This window comes from Balaenoptera ricei, chromosome 7 (assembly GCF_028023285.1).
Source record: "Balaenoptera ricei isolate mBalRic1 chromosome 7, mBalRic1.hap2, whole genome shotgun sequence".
Lineage (NCBI taxonomy): Eukaryota > Metazoa > Chordata > Mammalia > Artiodactyla > Balaenopteridae > Balaenoptera > Balaenoptera ricei.
In genome coordinates, this window is record NC_082645.1 from 31,759,142 (window position 1) to 31,778,411 (window position 19,270).

The 19,270-nt window shown below is 34.2% G+C and overlaps 1 protein-coding gene across 1 annotated transcript in view; it reads right to left on the reverse strand.

The window, feature by feature from the left end:
- LRP1B (LDL receptor related protein 1B) overlaps positions 1-19,270 on the reverse strand; it is a 1,532,882-nt gene that overhangs the window by 333,080 nt on the left and 1,180,532 nt on the right. The window contains exons 41-42 of the mRNA XM_059927092.1: positions 8,902-9,091; positions 5,464-5,668 (exon numbers count right to left, since the gene is read on the reverse strand). Of these exons, the coding sequence (XP_059783075.1) occupies positions 5,464-5,668; positions 8,902-9,091 (395 nt within the window). The remainder of the gene's footprint in view (positions 1-5,463; positions 5,669-8,901; positions 9,092-19,270) is intronic.

Genomic DNA, 19,270 nt, shown 5'->3' on the forward strand with positions numbered 1-19,270 from the left:
GCTTATGCTGACATTGATTTTTAAATCAAACATTTAAATTGTTAAATTAAAATGTTTTACATTTTTTAAAAATTTGAAACCACACTGCCTTTTCTTTGGTGACAGAATATGGTTTTGAATTGACTAATTCAAACTAAACATGTCGTCAGAAAATTCACTTTTCTGGGCATCAAAACTTATTCTATAAGTTTCAGAGTTCAGGCCCTCTAGGTTTCATAGCATAAATAAAACTATATTATCAAAAAGAGTAGATAGCATAGACATTTACAGATTAGGTAGAAGATATAGATAGATGGATAGATAGATTATAATAGATAGAGAGATAGATAGATGATAGATAGATCTATTTCTTGATTCATTTATGGAATGAAATAACTGATTCTATAAGGAGAAAGAAAATACTTGGTGCCATAAAAAATAGGACATCAAATATTCTTGTGTTTGATCTTACTTTTAATTGACTAATTAAAAAAAAACTATTTTTCCTATTGTCAGTCAAAAGAGTTCGTGTTATCAGAATGTGTTTATCTAGAAGACAGATATCCTGTATCCTTCTCATTCTAAAGATAGGTCTTAGGACTTATTTTTTCTGCCTGGGAATATACTCTGAATAAAACCAAACCAAACCAAAAAAAAAAAAAAAAAAAACTCTGGGCAAAGTTTCTAAAAGAATGTCAAAAGTAAGAAACATCAGCAATTGCAATTTCTAGGAATATTAACAACATCTCTTCTGGAAGGGTTTGTGTCACTCAGGTAGCAGATGCCGTCCAAGAAATGATTAACACTTACAGGGTAACACCAGGGAGAAAGGCTATAATCATGCTGTCTTAGCCCCTGTCAATATTAGTTATTGTTTCATCTACTGGAACAACAGCTATAGAACAGACATAAAAATAAAACAGAATGAAATTATTATCTGTTTTTTTCCCTAATAACTAGATTACACAAAAGCATTCAATTGTATATTGTTAAACAGAATGCTTTCCTCAATAAAATTTATAGGTAGGACCACGATACAAGTTAATGTGTATTTAAAATTAAAAAAAAAAGCAAAACAGCCAATTATTGTATATTTTTATCAATACAGGTCAGATTTAAACTGTGTGTACTTGTATTTTATTATGACCTCACTATAAGATGAAACAGAAAAATAAAATCTAACTCTGAGTTTGACAAAAGAAATTAAACCTATGAATGAATTTGTTTAGCTAAATATTATCACATAACTATAATAGAAAAGGTAAAATGTATTTTAAAAATCACATTTTTTTTCTGATTTCTCTTTTGATGTTTGAAAGGATCTCTTTCCCTAATCTACTGATTAGTAATGGGTTCTATAATATTCCTATAATAAACTAAGTGACTTGGAAATTGTATATCAGTATTTTTCAAATCCCTACAAACACTTAAGCCCATGGCATACCATGTTAAAAAAAAATGATTTCCTGATAAGAACAAAGCTACATAACTGAGTTCCATTCTAAAGATTTATAACGTGCATGAGCATTTAAAGGCTTTACGGTGTAATGCAGGAATTAAGCCTATCAGACTTTGTTTAAACCAGAGTTTAAAAACAGTGCTTGAACACAGTTTAATTCCTATGGATATTCAAGAGAAGACGGGCTCTTCAAGCACACTTTGGGAGAGGAATGGCACTGTACTGACTTTGTAGGCTTAAATGCCTAGATTTACAAGAATCTCTCCAAACTTTATCAATTAACTTATTAAATAGCTTGCTTTCTTTTCATTAAAGAAGATACTCTCTCAAATATTTCAGATTTTAATGTCTAGCTTCTTTCCAATTTGTCACCTCCCCTGGGGATATCTGATCTCTCTGTTTCTGCAACTGCTCTACGGTCATCTGTGTCATCCAAAGCTAGAAAATATACATCTATGCAAAGGAAATGTTTCTTTCTGAAATTATTATTTCTCTGGCCACTCATTTATATTGCATTGTCTCAGTTCTTTTTGACTTTATAAACTAAACAATGTTTTACATCTCTTCTTATATTTCTTGGCATTTTAAGTCTTTCGTAGACTATTTTAACCTTCTATATTTTTACTTCCTAAATATCATTCTTTTTAACTCCATGATTATACCCCATCACACATTTCTGCAGTGCCTTGTACAGTGCATTCCAAAAATGTAAAAATGAAATTCATTATGTTGGTTACTTGATCTGTTTTAAATATATATGTATACATGCGTGTGTATTATATGTGTATATGTGTGTGTGTGTATATATATGTAATTGGATGGATATATATCAATTACATTAGTATTTTTGCCCAAGGGGAACCATATAGGAGTGAGGAACAGACATAGTAGGAAACACACACACACATACACAAAAGGGCCTGGTACAGAGAGATCGAATGAAGATTAGAATGAATGAACTGGTTACATGCAAGTTTTTCAGATAAGGAGCTCTTAGGTTCTGTGAGGATTTAAAAAAGAAATCTGCTCCAAAAGGTATCCTTTGATTTCCAAGACTTCAACTCAAGTGGATAGGCACAAATCAAATTAATACTTGATATCGTTCACACTTTTGTACATGTAATTAAACATATAAAACTGAGGAGTGAATGGATAGGGTATTAGACAAATTGGTCCACTTTTTCAACAGTTATCAGATAACAGAAGAGTTTTTAGAGTTTCTGAGACTTCTATAATATTATGCCATATCCCCAGAATATTTTTTTCAGAATAAGTAGTATTTCTTTCTTCCTCAGGAAATATCCTTTTTTAAAATCTTGAAACATAAGCCAGATTGCATATTTAACCTTTTCTAAAGATAATAGGAGATGACCTAACTCCTCAGTTATATTCTCAGCCTCAAAATTCTATGCTTATATTAGTAATAGATTATATAAACAGCTGATTGTTCATGAAAACAGGCAATTTAAAGTGTAATAAGTATTCAGAAATTCATGTCAATTAAAAAATTCATGTCAATTCAGGAACAGATAACAAGTTCTAGTTGTAAAATCATGACTAAAATATAGGAAACAGTGGATATCACAAAGAGTATATAAGTTAATGGTAAATTCAAAGTACCCATGATCAACACTGGCAATAGAATCTGGAAAGCCAGCAAAATAGTGAGATGCATGTAAGAACGCAATAAACGTTGAAATATTTTCCCAATTTTTAGGCCCAACCAGAAATTTTGATGGTAAAGCTGATTTACTGGAGAAGAGGAAAAGGATTATGTAGTTCTGACTTTGAGACAAAATGGATCAATGTCGTATGGGGGAATACACCCGTACCCTTTAAAGTAATGTTCTCTACTCAACATTTTCATCTCTACAGGACAGAAATCTTTCTGTCCAGCTCTACTGACATATAATTTACATATAACATTATGTAAGTTTAAAGTATAGAACATAATGATTTGATATATGTATATACTACAAAATGATTACCACAATAAGTTTAGTTAATATATCCATCACTTCACATAGTTACAATTTCTTTTTGGCGGTAAAAACTTTTAAAATATACTCTCTTAGCAACTTCAAATGTACAATATAGTATTGTTAACTACAACCAGCCAGAAATTATCCTGGTTTAGACAAGGATGGGAAATGGAGAGTTGGAATCATAACTGTGCATATTTTTTTAATGTCAAAAGAAAGGCTTTGAATTATTTAGATTAGAGCTATCTGATTACTAGATCACCTTGAGTAGCTATAAGTGTCATACATAACAGTAGACTGAGGAGGGAAAAGAAAACCATGCATATAAAATATAAGTTAAAGTGGACAAAGTGTTGTTAGGAGGAGTTACAGAAGCATTTTCTGTATTAGTCCATAATAAAAAATAATACCATATCCAGGACAATGATTTACCTATTTTTCAAAAGCATTACCCACTAAGTTCATTTAGGATTTTTTTGTTGTATTCTGAGGCATATGTTTTCACACTATATCCTCATAATAACCCTGAAACTTAGGTAGAAAATTTGCATGTCGGAAAACTAAAATTCATAAACACTGAGTAATTTGCCTTAGGTCACATGGCCTTTAATTGAAAAGATAGACCAAGAATTTAGGCATAGAATTCTGTGATCAGAGTTATTGCCTTTAGCACAAACTGAACTCATCAGATCTTAGCTGATTATTTCAATTTTCCTTAAGCACTCAACTGTACTATATCACCGCTACTTGAAGTATCCACTCCACAATTAGATGAGGTGCCTGTCCTAGAATGTAAATCAATGCACTTGTTCCTTCCTCAAGAAACTCACACACACATACATGCACACACACACACACAACTATATATACACACATATATACATATAGGCAATATATGTATATGCAATATGCACATATATGTACATATACATTTAGTTAGTTGCCCTAAGATAAATATCTATGTTTCTCTATATAATATAATGTGTGTATATATATATTTAATATTATATATGTATGTAGGTATAGATATATATATCTATATTAGATATAATATGTAGATATATATGTACAGGTATATACTCAATTGAATTAAACAGTGTGCTTAATGGTATAAATCAGGTGTTAGCAAATATGGCCTGCTGTTTGGTTGCCTGTTTCTGTAAATAAAGTTTTATTGAAATACTGCCACAGCTATTCATACATATTCTCTATGTTACTTTAATACCATAAGGCACTGTAGTTGTGATAGAGAAAATATGGCCCATGAAGATGGTCCTTCCAGAAACTCAGTGGAAGAGCTAAGAGCCTCAGGATCATTTTGTTATTCAAGCATGCACTGGTGAAGAGGGGCTGGGGTAGATTCCTCCAGTTGTTCCTCTGGTAACAACCCAGATCTTACCCTTCTGAACCCTGAGTTTTCCCAGTTGCCAAGGGCTACCGTCCTCATAAGATAAGGTGAGGCACTGGACGTTCACCATTCTACAGGCCCTAAATATCTCCTGTAAATGTTCTCCAGAGGCAGCATAAAGACACTCCCATTAACATTTTATTTGGAATTCAGAGAAAAGAGACAGAGAATGAGCCTGACTGTGAAAGGAATTCCACTCTTCTCTCTTCAAAGCTTCTGAGGTTGCTTTGAGGACCCAAACACAGACAGAGGATCATTTCATTACTTTCTAATGTTCTTTTATCCTAGGGCAACTAACCAATTTCATTTCACATTTTAAAAAATTATAAATAACAATGAAGTTTACGCAAATCACTCTAACAATACCAATTCAATTCATAACTAGGAGAAAATCAAGTTATTGTTTCTCCATAAGAGTTGGACTGTCTCCATGGTGGCAAATGCACTTAAAGAAAGTTTTCAAAATATTATCTGCAGTTTTGTTTTTCACTGAACAGATGATTCAGTTGTATTGGTTCAAACAATTAGCTATTTTGAAATCCCTTGATATGCATATTTTAGGCACATATAAAGCATGTATTTTTCAAATGTATCATTTTTCAAATCTGTAATCAAGAAATTCTCAGTTAACTTACATGTCTCTGGGATCCATCATATTCACACCTTTCAATTTTTCCTAGGCTGCCATCTGAGAAATACAGCTTCTCCGCACGGTGGTCAATGGTGAGTCCATTTGGAGTGAGTATGTCTGTACTGACCACCACTTGAGCATTTTTCCCAATCAGAGTAGATCTCATGATACTTGGATGCTGCTCATTCCAGTTGGTCCAAAACATTAAACTAATTAAAATGAAAATTGTGATAATAGCTTAAATTTTTCATTAACAGTAACAACGTTAGTAGAAACATGGCAATGTCAAATTATTTAAAAAGAAGCAAAATTATTTATCTCATATTCTCTGACCCTTGAGGAAGTTTTAGTAATAAGGGGAAATATGTATATTATAGTTGTATATATATTTTTCTCAGTTTCTTAAATGACCTGGAAAATATTTCTGAAAAACAATTATCTCTCAAATAGTAATTTAATTAAATTGAATCAGTTTGATGCATAGTAAAGATTTATTTTAATCAGGGACAAAAATAGTTATTTTAAATTTTCTATGAACTGCAAATATACTCTAACTTATTATTATAATGTTTCAGCAGATCCTGTGTTATCATTTTGGACATCGTTCTTAACCTAACACTATTTCTCTCCTTCAGTTGGTGAAAATCAAAATCTCTCTCTCCTTCTAGTTTGCTTTTTAAATTCTGCATTCTTCTCTGTATATGTTTTAGAGAAACTACTAAACTCCTATATTTCTTTAATGTCTTTTTTCCCTCCTCTGTTTATCAGTGTGATTTTTCTATAAATTACAATGCTGTTTCCAGAATTCCAGGGGTTACTCTCAAATCCTTAAACATAGTATCTGTTACTCACAGATTTTCTAGAATATTTTAAATCAGTGTTTGTCAAACTATTCTTTGAAGAAGGCCTAGGAGTCTATGGAAGCCCTTAGAAGTCACTGGAAGAGTGGAGAGGCTGTAGGGTTCCAGTCTCCAAGGCCCATTTTTACTGAAACCGTTCTTCTTTCTCCCCCTTTATATTTAGGAGTATCCCTAAGAGTTTACTTGAAGATCAGTTTTTGAACTGAAGGAAAGAAGAAAAGAATGGAGGGAGGGAGGGAGGAAGGAAGGGGAGAAGCAAGGAAGAAGGAAGGAAAAAGGGAGGAAGGGAGAAAGGGAAGAAAGAAAGGAAGAAGGGAAGGAGGGAGGCTGACAGGCAGGCTGCTTTACATTTTGAAAAAATATGTTTAATAAATACAAAGAAAAACTAATTGGAATAATATTTCATATTTACAGCAAGATTGCATATATCATTCCTATGTAAAGACATGTAAAGACAATGTAGGATTATAGCCAACATAATTATTCAATATATGGTTTTTGAGTATTATGCAAAAACTTATTACTAGACAATACTCAACTTCACACACACACACAAAAAACCTTTCTACTTGCAAATTTAAAAAATAACCCCCACCAATTAGGGAAAGCTGGGTCATCTAAGCTCTTTATTAAAATACTTCATAGCATTTTAATCTATTCTGTGGAACATAAAGGTGTTCTAAGTGAGAAAGTGTCAAAATAGTTTGTCCTATGAATCAGTAAATTTGCAAAAAAAAAAAAAAAAAATGGCATTCCACTTTCTTAAATCATGCGGTAGTTTTAACCACATCCTGTAACTTTTAAAATGAAAAATTTAGTTTAAAAAATTATCCAAATAATATGAGGTATTAAATACACAATTTATTTGCAATATTTTTCTAGACTGTGGGCTTTAGAATTACAGAATTTCCAAGGTATTAGTACTTCTTTAATTTTACCCTTTCACATATAAGAAAACAGAGGCCAGAGAGCTTGAATATTAGTTATAGTTACAGAGCCAAGTTTTGAACTCAAGTAGTCTTTCATCTAGAAATTGACTTGATTTTAAAATTTCTGTTAATCAACTAACATATGAAAGTGATTTGAAGGTGTCATTAATATGTTTAATGATAAAAATATTTTTATACTTTAAACTTTAATTACATATAATTTTCCAATTAAAATATTTTAGTGTGTTTAATTCTAATTTACAGTTCACCATATATAAGATGAAAGTGTAATTTTAGCCTATGTAACTGATAATTATAGGATAAATCACTTATCAACTAAAATTAATCATGTATAATATCATCAGTGATCTCCCTCATGTTTACCTGAAAATTGTCTTATAAATTCCTTTGATCAACTTTAGGATATTTATTATTGTCCTAAGAGTCTCCTGGTGAATCAATGTAGCTGACTCAACAACAAACCCTAGTGATAGGGCAGTGGTGTGAGCAGAACTACCTTTGCCCAGGCATCTAAAGGCCTGTGTCCACCTGAACTAAGTAACCAAATCTGTGTGAGGAGTCAACCTTCTCTTCACCTGCATCTCTCAAACTTTAGAGTCTTAATTTATAAGTTAAATATGTTTAATTAAGTTAAGTAAGTCAATTCTCATCTCTAGTTCTATAAGAGTATCCATATTGAGTTATTCTCACACTGAGTAATTCATGTGCTCTTTTCTTCTCTCAAGTGATCATGGTTAGTGTTTATCAGTCATTGTTTTTTATTCTTCCATTTTTCTTCAACACACCTAAACTAAGTTCTATTTCTCGTCAGTGAAACCAGATAGGTCTAAGTTCTGTGTCCTTGTTTTGTTTAAGAGTAAAAGGACTTCCTAGTAGTTAACAAATATTCCTACCATATTGCATAAGAGTGAAACTCCATAGACATATTTGTTTTCTACTTAACCTGAGCTTCATTCTTCAGTTTTCATATAATTGCTTTCTTTATAGCATCCCCCGAAACATGACTTTTTTCTAATTTGTTTTATTTTTTATACATTTTATACTATAGCCTGAGCATTTTTTCTTGCCATGAATTCTTCATAAGTATTATTACAAATACCTGCACAATATATCATCAAACCGATGTGGACCATGTAGACTATTGTCAAGTATCTAATGTTGAAATTATAGCTGCACACAAAGATCTATTGCTGTTATTAATTTCCTCTGTATTTCAATTGGACAGATCCCCAATTGTTAAAATTACTTAATTGAATTACAGAAACACCTTTTAGGTTTCAATACTTGTTAATAGTTTTATTTTTGTTTCAAATTTATCATTTCAATCAGTGATGCATTAATGTCTTTTTCATATATGAAAAATGTCTATTCAATCACAGTATTGTCTCTATTTTCCCTTTCATCCTTTAATTTTGCTTTTACTGAATCTCTCATGGAGGTGATGCCTGGCATTTAAAGAGTCCAGATTTCAATTATTCACATTTATAATGCTCTTATAAAAAATAGTTTTATGCATTGTGAAAAGAGAACTTCAAAGGAAATCCATATTTTTAAAGCTAATTCTCTTTAAAATTAACATAATTTTGATAGTCTTTGACTTATAATTATAATGAAGAAATACAGATTTCTTACTTTTGGCATTCATCTAGGGCTAGCACATGAGGATGGTCATCCTCTGACATGGCAATGACGGCTTCCCTGTCAAATGCTCCAGGCCGAGTCTGGTCCACTGTGTGCCTGGTGATAGATGAGGTAGTGGAGCTGGTCCAGTACAGTGTATCCCAGGCTCTGTGATAGGCAAGCCCTTCAACAGAACCCACATCTGATGGGGGAAAGAAAAGAAAAAAATTATACTTTTATCTACAAAAGACTTGGCTTCTGAACAGAAAAAGCAAAAATATAATAATTATGATGCCTATATAATGCTACATAATGCCTACAATGACAGCTGATTACACACTGTAAAACTGAGCTGTGAACTGCTCATGGAGAAGTTTACACAAAAACATGCATTAAAGACTGAATATTCTTATCCAAAAAAACCTTAATCAAGTAACTGCCTTTTATTTAGGAAAATGGTGGCTCTCTTTTATTTTCATATTTTAGTAATTAATTTTCAAAAAGTATCCAGTGTGCAACACTTTAGCGATGCTTTTGAAAATCATATGTCAGAGATACCATTTAAGTACAATCATAATGAGTTTTCTCTTGATACTATATCTAGAGACATCAAGGAAAAACAAACACATTAAAAACTACAACAAAGTATCAAAAAGCCAAAATACAACTCTACACTTGCAACTATCAAACAATGGTAGAGAATGTTTTAATAAGTTAATGCAATGAATTTTTTTTTTATTCTATTCGACTAATGTGATACAAAAACAAAAGAAAATAAAATTAATTGTGAGCTAAGGCATGCTTTAATGTTGACAGAAAAAGATAAATGGTAGTACCCATAGCCTAATACATAAACGTGACAATATGAAAAACAAAAGTAATTATTTCTTAAAATTGTGTTTCCAATCACTAGGATAACATAAGTGGTTCATTTTTCATAGAGATGCTTTGTGTACATCTTTAAGTATAACCAAATTATTATAGTTTTTCCTTCATATTATCTGTTTTTCTCAGAGGTAGTACTCTTAGCATATTTAATTTAAGAAAGAATATATATATATAACTTTGGCAGTCATACTAAGAAATTAACATTATAACAGGCAGAGTCTTTCTATTGCTCTTCTCTTAAGGACTCTCAAAAGAATTATTAAGCTCTTCTGAAAACAGGTAGATGAAAAGAGCTGTTTTCAGGTTTGAGATGGGTAAATGTTTACTTTGGTGGTCAGTAGGATTTAGTGGGAGAGCAAAACAATATTAAAACCTTTTGGGGCTTCCCTGGTGGCGCAGTGGTTGAGAATCTGCCTACCAATGCAGGGGACACGGGTTCAAGCCCTGGTCTGGGAAGATCCCACATGACACGGAGCAGCTGGGCCCGTGAGCCACAACTACTGAGCCTGCGCGTCTGGAGCCTGTGCTCCGCAACAAGAGAGGCCGCGACAGTGAGAGGCCCGCACACCGCGATGAAGAGTGGCCCCCGCTTGCCGCAACTGGAGAAAGCCCTCGCACAGAAACGAAGACCCAGCACAGCCAAGAATGAATAAATAAATAAATAAATAAATGTACTATTCAATTAAAAAAAAAAAAAAAACCTTTTGAACTACATTTCTTGAACATTATTAAAATTTTGTCCTTTTGTTCTTTTTCTACATGCAACAGAGGAAAATCCACTAATAAAATTAATATCTGCCATTTATTGGACACTGTCTTTCTGCTAGGAATTGTGTAATTGCTTTGCATACATCACTTTATGTGTAAATCTACTCTGTGAAGTTAGTTTTATTGTTCCTCTTTCCTAAGAAGAAAACTGAAACCTATGGTCACAGAACTAATAGTATTGAAGCAAGATTTTTAACACAGGTCCATGTGCTTCCATAAGCCTATATTCTTCAGCACTATTATTTAGAGATGGATTTATAGCAGCTATTGCTTATTCTCAATGTACATCAAGCTGGAACCAAACAAATGATTCATTAGATTCAACTTGTCTGACTCTGGGTGAATTATATCACCAGTAATTTACCATGAATAACCTCTCACACAGTCAACAAAACTACTTATAAGAAATTAATGTGGGTGATTAGTATGGAAACCTAAGCCAGAGATGATGGAAGAAAACATTATAAAACACAATCATAATAAAATCCATACAGCTTTGCTTATATGAATCATATGGTATTCCTATATGAGGTGAGTAGGTGGGAGGTTGATAATGGTCAAAAGTATTTCAATTATTAATTAATATATCATCTATTCCACTGTATTTTAGCACTTTCATATCATTTCAGAAATGAAGCCAACTCTATTTGTATAAGCAGCATTCCACTCTTTCATCATCCACAAATAGAATGAGAAACGGCATAGCTCTGAAAAAATCGAAGCAAATCAAAATTATTCATCCATCCTAATTTTGTATCTTCCCCTTCCACTGACTTTGACAGATCTTCTTCATGGCCACTTTTTCCTGCCAAATCAGGAAGAAACCACTTGGTATTACCATTGAGATGAAGCAGATGCTTCTTTTCTATGGCTGACATAGTTCCAAGGTTACTAGAGTACATAATACATCTCACTGTCCAGGTATAATCTCTTTTGTTTTATGTTTTGTAATAGATGACAACCTGACAGTACACTTAATCATAATCTGGTGCTGCATTTTAAAATATTTATCTCTTAAAAAGATATTTAGGGGACTTCCCTGGTGGCGCAGTGGTTAAGAATCCACCTGCCAATGCAGGAGACATGGGTTCGATCCCTAGTCTGGGAAGATCCCACATGCCACGGAGCAACTAAGCCCGCGTGCCACAACTACTGAGCCTGTGATCTAGAGCCTGCGAGCCACAGCTACTGAGCCTGCGTGCCTAGAGCCCATGCTCCGCAACAAGGGAAGCCACCGCAATGAGAAGCCCATGCACCGCAACGAAGAGTAGCCCCTGCTCGCTCCAACTAGAGAAAGCCCGCGTGAAGCAACAAAGACCCAACACAGCCAAAAATAAATATAAATAAATTAATTAATTTAAAAAAAGATATTTAACTCCCTATAAAAATTGTATTTGTCATTAGCAAATAGCCAATTAAAACATAAACCACACACCACTATATATAAAATAGATAACCAACAAAGACCTACTGTATAGCACAGGGAACTATACTCAATATTTTGTAATAACCTATAAGGGAAAAAAATGTGAAAAGGAATATATACATATATATTCTAAAATCATGAAAATATTAAATTTTAAAATCATGAAAATATTTTAGTCGAGATAACATAAAGACATTGTCTATTTTATGATAGACATTCCTTCATATTATCTGTTTTTCTCTGAGTTAGTACTCTTAGCATATTTAAGAAAAAATATATATATACAACTTTGGCAGGCATACTAAGAAATTAACATTATAACAGGCATCATGTGATACGTGTGTGTGTGTGTCTGCATGTGCATGAACACTAAAGTTCCTGAATCAGTTGAACAGGTAAAATAAGTACTTTGAGTCACTGGTCCTGGCAGATAATTATGTAGTCTGAAAACTAAAGTAAAATGCCTATTTATTCCATCAACCAGTCCTGAAATATTGAACAGAGTAAATCAATACAGAATTAACTCAAGGATGTAGAATACAGAGTTAGAACTCAAGGCTGTAGAATAGGCATAACTCAGAAAATAACTATTACAGTGCTATTTTGGCAGGTAGCCAAGGACTTCATAGAGAAAACACCTTCATCTCATCACGACTGAAGAAGAGAAAACAGCTCCTTCCTGCCTGTGCAGTGCTGTAAAGGCAGGATAAGAGTCTACAAAATGGGAAAGCCAGTGAAGTATTCTTGGGAGGGAGCCACATGTACGAAACATTGCCAGTCATCTGGCTGGAATAACTGTCACAGATAAATCCTATCACAAAGTTAACAGGAAATAATATTTACCTAAAGGACATGCTACAACTGTAATGGCCTCCCTGTTGAAAGTATAATATTCTCTTATTCACTGGCTTATTTTCTAAAGCCAAAGAATATCAGAAAGTTTGTTGCTGGAAATTATGTCAGTAGTATGAAGCATCTCAATCTTGTCTGGAGGATCTCAAGACACAGAGAAGCAGGCTCGATGTACAACCCAGGTACAGAGCTTAAAATAAAAAGTTTCTGGACACGGCATTCCACATATATCTTACTATATAGTTTCCAGAGAAACAAGATTCTGGGTCCAGTTCACACTCCAGACCTGATGTTGAACTCTAGAGAGTACACATAGCCTTGTTTTACTTTAAGCCTAACAAAATATTACTTAAATTTTGCCTAAACTCACCTTTTTTCTAAAAATCCTCTTATAATTACTTTTCCTTCTCTTTTGGGATAGGGGTGAGATAACCTACAGCTCTTCTGGTGTACAGTTTCCCTCATTACAATGAGCCAATTATTTGATACGGCTAATCTACAGGTTTACTTGACAAAATCCAAAAGACTTTCATCATAAAAATACTCAACAGACTAGGAATAGAAGTGAATTTCCTCAAATTGATAAAAATCAATCTACTAAAACAAACAAACAAACAAAAAACAAAACAAGGCTTATACCTTACTTAGCCATGAAAAAAATGAAAGCTTTCTCCCTAAGACTAGGAACAAGACAAGACAGTCTACTCTTGTCCCTCTATTCAGCATTGTATTGGAAATTCACTCAGGGTAATTGGGAAAATTTTTTACATTAAAAAAAAAAAAAGATAGAAAGAAAGGAAGGAATATCATCCAGATTGGAAAACAAGTAAAACCATCTCTTTTTGCAGGTGATATACCCTTAGATATACAAAATCTTAAGCAATTCAGTAGAAAACTATTCGAATTATAAAAACAGTCAACCAGGTTGCAGGGTACAAAGCAACATACAAAATACAGTTGTATTTTTTATACAGTAGCAATGAACAATCAAAAAATGAAATTCAGAAGACAATTCCATTTATAACAGCATTTAAAAGAGTAGAAAATATGACAGGCAAATAAAATTAGAAATAACTTTAGCAAAAGAATTATAATCTTAAAACTTCTACATTAAAAACTACAAAACATCATTGAAAGAAACTAAAGACAAAAAATGGAAAAGTAACTTATGTTAATGACTGGAAGACAATGTTATTAAGATGGCAGTAGTTTCCAAATAGATCTACAGATTCAATGTAATTCCTATCAAAATCCCAGATGGTTTTTTCCCAGAAACCAACAAACTGATCCTAAAAATGCATATGAAAATCCAAGGGACTTAAAATAGCTAAAATAATCTTGAAAAAGAAAAACAAAGTTAAAGGAGTCAAACTTTCTGATTTTAAAGTTACTACAAAGGTACAGTAGTCAAGATAGTGTGGTACTACCATAAGGCTAGACATACAGATCAATGAAACAGAATCAATAGTCCAGAAATAAAGCCTTATTTTTATGGTAAATTGATTTTTGAAAAAGGTACCAGAAAAATTCAATGGTGAAAAAATAATCTCTTCAACAAATGGTTTACAATGACTATATATCCACATTCAAAAAAATAATGTCCTCATACCATACACATACATCCATTCAAAATGTATCTTAGACCTAAATGCAGAAGATAAGCTACAAAACTTAGAATAAAATAGAGGAATACATCTTCATAAACGTGGGTTAGGCAAAGCCTTCTCAGACATGACACCAAATGCATAAATGACAAAAGAAATATAGATAAGCTGGACTTCATCAAAATTAAAAACTTGTGTACTTCAAAAGACACCACCAACAAAGTAAAAAGCCAACCCCCAGAATGGGAGAAAATATTTGCAAATTATTTATGTGACAATGGTCTTGTGTCCAGAATATATAAAGAATTCTCACAATTCAATAATAAATTAACACAACGGAAAAAATGAGCAAATAATTTGAATAGATATTTCTCCAATGAAGGTATACAAATGACTGATAAGGACATGAAAAATGCTCAACATTATAAGCCATCAAAGAAATACAAATCAAAATCACACTTCAGATCCACTATGATGACTGTAATCAAAAAGATAAGTTTTGACAAAGAAGTGGAGAAATTGGAACCCTCATACATTGCTGGTGGGAATGCAATATAGTACAGCTGCTTTGGAAAACAGTCTGGCAGTTTTCAAAATTTTAAACATATAGTTATTACATGATCTAGCAATTCCACTGCTACATCCATCCAAGAAAAATGAAAACATATATCCACGTGCACACGAATGTTCACTGCAGCTTTGTTCATAATAGCCAAAGGCAGAAACAGCCCAAATGTCAATCAACTGATAGATACAAGTGATTAACTACATGGGTTATTTTTACTTTTCTAACTATTGAACTGGTGAATGGATTGCAATAGATTTCTATGCAGATTGGGTACTATAAATTAGACTTGCCACCCCTTTGTCTGGAGACTTTAGTCATTTTCAGGTTTTTTTTACCCACATTAATTTGTATTAATTAAATTGCATTAATTATTAATACAATAAAATGATTATCTAAAAGATCTTTTAGATATAGGCTTTTTAAAAATCTCCTCAGATTATTTAAGGCCATTAACAAATCACACACTGAGACTGACATGTACCAGTAAAGGGTACTGGCCAATGTCTGACCTGAACAAATGACATCCATTCAGATTGGCCCAGTACAGACTGCCAAATGTGTGGAGTGTCAGCCCTGATCAACCCTAATTACAGAAATAGCTTTTACCTGTAGACTTTGACCTAAATTTTTATGTTCTTAAATCCTTTAACTGTTAAAAAGCACAACATTTTTTTTACAGTCTAATTTACTAAAAACTAAACAAATTAAATATCTACATTACAGTCTAAAAATGTAAACAACGAACAGTTCTACTGGAAAAAACGTTTTTTTCGGTAATTAACCACCCAAACAACAGAGAATCTGCTGAGAATTATTAGGAGTTCAGTAAGATGGCAGGCAATAAATAAATAAACCAAAATCCATAGTTCTTTTATGTACAAAGTAGCTAGATATATAATGGAAAGAAGATGTCAATCCAAGTAGCCACTAATGATGTGGGTTCCAGTGAATGAACATGTTAGGGAACCATGGACCGAAACCACCTGCCCTGGCCAGACACAATAATAACTGCTTGCATGAGTTACCTCACAACAGGAGGTCCTGATAAGGAACTGGGAACTAACAAGCTACCACTAGCCAGAAGAATTTGGGAGGGGCCAAAAGGAAGGAGGAGACATCAGCCATAATATGTCCTGCCAACCTCTCAGAAACCTTCACACTGGAATCCACCTTGGCTGAGAGATGTGAGGGCCACCAGAAAGGACTGAATCAGACCAAATATGGGTATAAGCAAGATGATTGCCCAGAGACAACCCGGAAACTAACCCCATTACCATAAAACCTGAGACTGTGAGCCATGTGGCAGAGCAGTTCTCCTGGGTTCCCTTACCCTGCTGCTCTCTGCCAAGGTGCTCCTTCCCAATAAAGTATTTTGCTTTGTCATCATGTGTGTCTCCTTGGACAATTCATTTCCAAGTGTTAAAAAAGAGCCCACTCTGGGTTTCCCTGGTGGCTCAGTGGTTGAGAGTCTGCCTGCTAATGCAGGGGACACGGGTTCGAGCCCTGGTCTGGGAAGATCCCACATGCCGCGGAGCAACTGGGCCCGTGAGCCACAATTACTGAGCCTGCGCGTCTGGAGCCTGTGCTCCGCAACAAGAGAGGCCGCGATAGTGAGAGGCCCGCGCACCGCGATGAAGAGTGGCCCCCGCTTGCCGCAACTAGAGAAAGCCTTCGCACAGAAACGAAGACCCAGCACAGACATAAATAATTAATAAGTAAGTAAGTAAGTAAATAAATAAATAAAGGGAAAAAGATGGTTCAATTTAAAAAAAGAGCCCACTCTCGGGCCCTGGAAGGGGTCCCCTTCCTGCAACAAACATATCTATAAAACTGCATCACCCTTGACCATCTGAATTCGACTCTTCTTGTGCCCAATGTATTGCAATAAAGCTACCTTTCATGAATGTGGATCCGTTAACTTCAGGCCCTCAGCCCTCTAACAAGAGGAGACCCAACCTCTCTGCAAGACTTCTTATTTTTGCAATCTATCTCTAACAAAGACAGGCTTTTACTATCATCCCAAAGGTTAATTCCCTAGAACTAGAGTATCTCAAATATTTCCATGTCAAAAGAGAGTCTTAGTTTTACACTGCATAACAAAAGAGGCCTATTTATTTCCCATTCCCAGAACAAAGGAACAATTTGCCCTAAGGGAGTATGGAAGCAAACTGAAAAGACTTGAAGCTGTTAAGTAACAGTGTATTTTTTTTTTCTTAATCTTACTCTTTGTGTTTTTTTTTTTGCTCCAGATTTAGAAACATTCAAAGTCTGAATATCAACCTGAACTCCTGACTCAGTTGAAAATTATACTGACTCAGGTCTCAACAAATGCCTCTATCTTGTGTCATCACTAATGTAAGCCAAGACATATAAGAGATGAAAAAATTGAGCATATAGGTAATTATAGTTGTGTCATTTTGTCACCAAGGCTATTGCCCCAGAATCATACCCCTGCCCCTCCCTCAAATGGAAACCAATTGCTCTTATCTAAGTTCCAGGGGGAAGCTGCAAAGAGAAAAACAAGAACTGATTATAACCAGCTAAGCCCCAAATGGTGGAAGATTTCAATTCCAGTAGACCTTGAGCCTCATTATATGGTCACTGTAATATATTAACATGCTAAATGACACACCCACCAGCATTGTGACAGTTGCCAGTTGCCATGACAACAGGAAAAGCTCAAACAAGGACTGAAAAGGAGTGTTGCCTCTGTTCCTGTACAAACCACACCCCTGTTCTCAGATAAGTCATGAATATTCCTCCCTCTTTCCAAATCCCTCTCTTTTACCTCGACCCTCCTATGTATATAGTGTCTCAGCCCAAATTGAATTGAGAAGTTGATTTGCAAACTAAGTTCCCAATTCTCCATTCTCTACCACTGAATAAAAATTATGCTGTTCCAGTCTCAGCATCGGTTTTGTGATTGGCTGTGCAAATCCGAGCGGAAAAAGAATCTCTCAACAGAGACAAATGGACTCGGCCTTGGCTAGGACCTTGGCACGGGTTCAGGCAACCAGTTCAGTAACAAATTCTTCAGGAGTAATTGGAGATAAGCACTGACTCAACCTAAATGAAGCCAACATTGGTATGCCAAGGGCTCCCAGGGAAGGGCATAGACCCTATGGTTTCTAAAATCCTCAGTTACATCATACTTCATCCTCCAGAGCAAGGCGAGGAGATCTGATATGTACAGACTTTATTTGAGAAATATAATTGCAAGGTGACTTGGAACTCATCCTCATTTCCTTTGTGAGAAAGTGAGGTAAGTCATCAGGCCAAAATCATAAACCAGAACATTCTTGAGGAAGAGGTGTATCTGCCCATTCTCAGGGGTCTGGATAAGATCCATCATTTCCCTCAATGAATTCATACTCTGTAAAACAATCTCAACTTATAAACAATTCACTTATTAAACATTTAGCATAGACAATAATTTCTTCATATGATATGAGAGAAATTAGGAAGGTCTTCTTACCCAAACCAAGACCCTGGTAAACTTTCAAGTTTCTCAAAGTCCACTATTAGATATGTGTTTCCCTGGTTTAAGGCCTTTTCCAGGTGTTCTTGCTTTAAATACGCTTCAGAGGATAACTTCCTAAGTTAGTAATGATTAATGTTTTACAATGTATTATTATATTTTATTATTTTTAATGGGCCATAAAATGTAGACTTCCTTATGTAGAAGAAAAGATGATAAACAACTTCAAAAATACAGTCTGGAAAGAGGCATAGAAATGAGGGCTTTGGTAATCTAGAAATAGTACAAGTACAGTTGACCTTTGAACAACAGGGGTTTGAACTGCGCAAGTCCATTTACACCCAGATTTTCTTCACTATGTATTACAGTACTACACAACCTGTGGTTGGTTGAATCTGTGTATGAACCGCCTATACGAAGAAACGAATGTAAAGTTATACTCATATTTTTGACTGCTCAGAGGGTTGGTACCACAACCCCCATGTTGTTTGACGGCCATCTGTATAGGAGGATTCTTAACAGAAATGCAGTACTATACCCGGTTTACCAGTTATTCTTTGGTGATAAATTAGTAATTTCAAGAAAAAGTATTTGCTGTACATTTGTTGATTGCATGTGTTTATGTAAGTAATAAATATGGTGCATACAATTAATTGGACAGAACACACACACACACACACACACGTTGCTTTTGATGATTTTATGATTCCCATTCCAGAATGGACAAGAGCCCTATAAACTGAATTCAGTCAAGAGCAGTTACAATGTTGTTGACTTCTGCACCAGAAATGGAACGT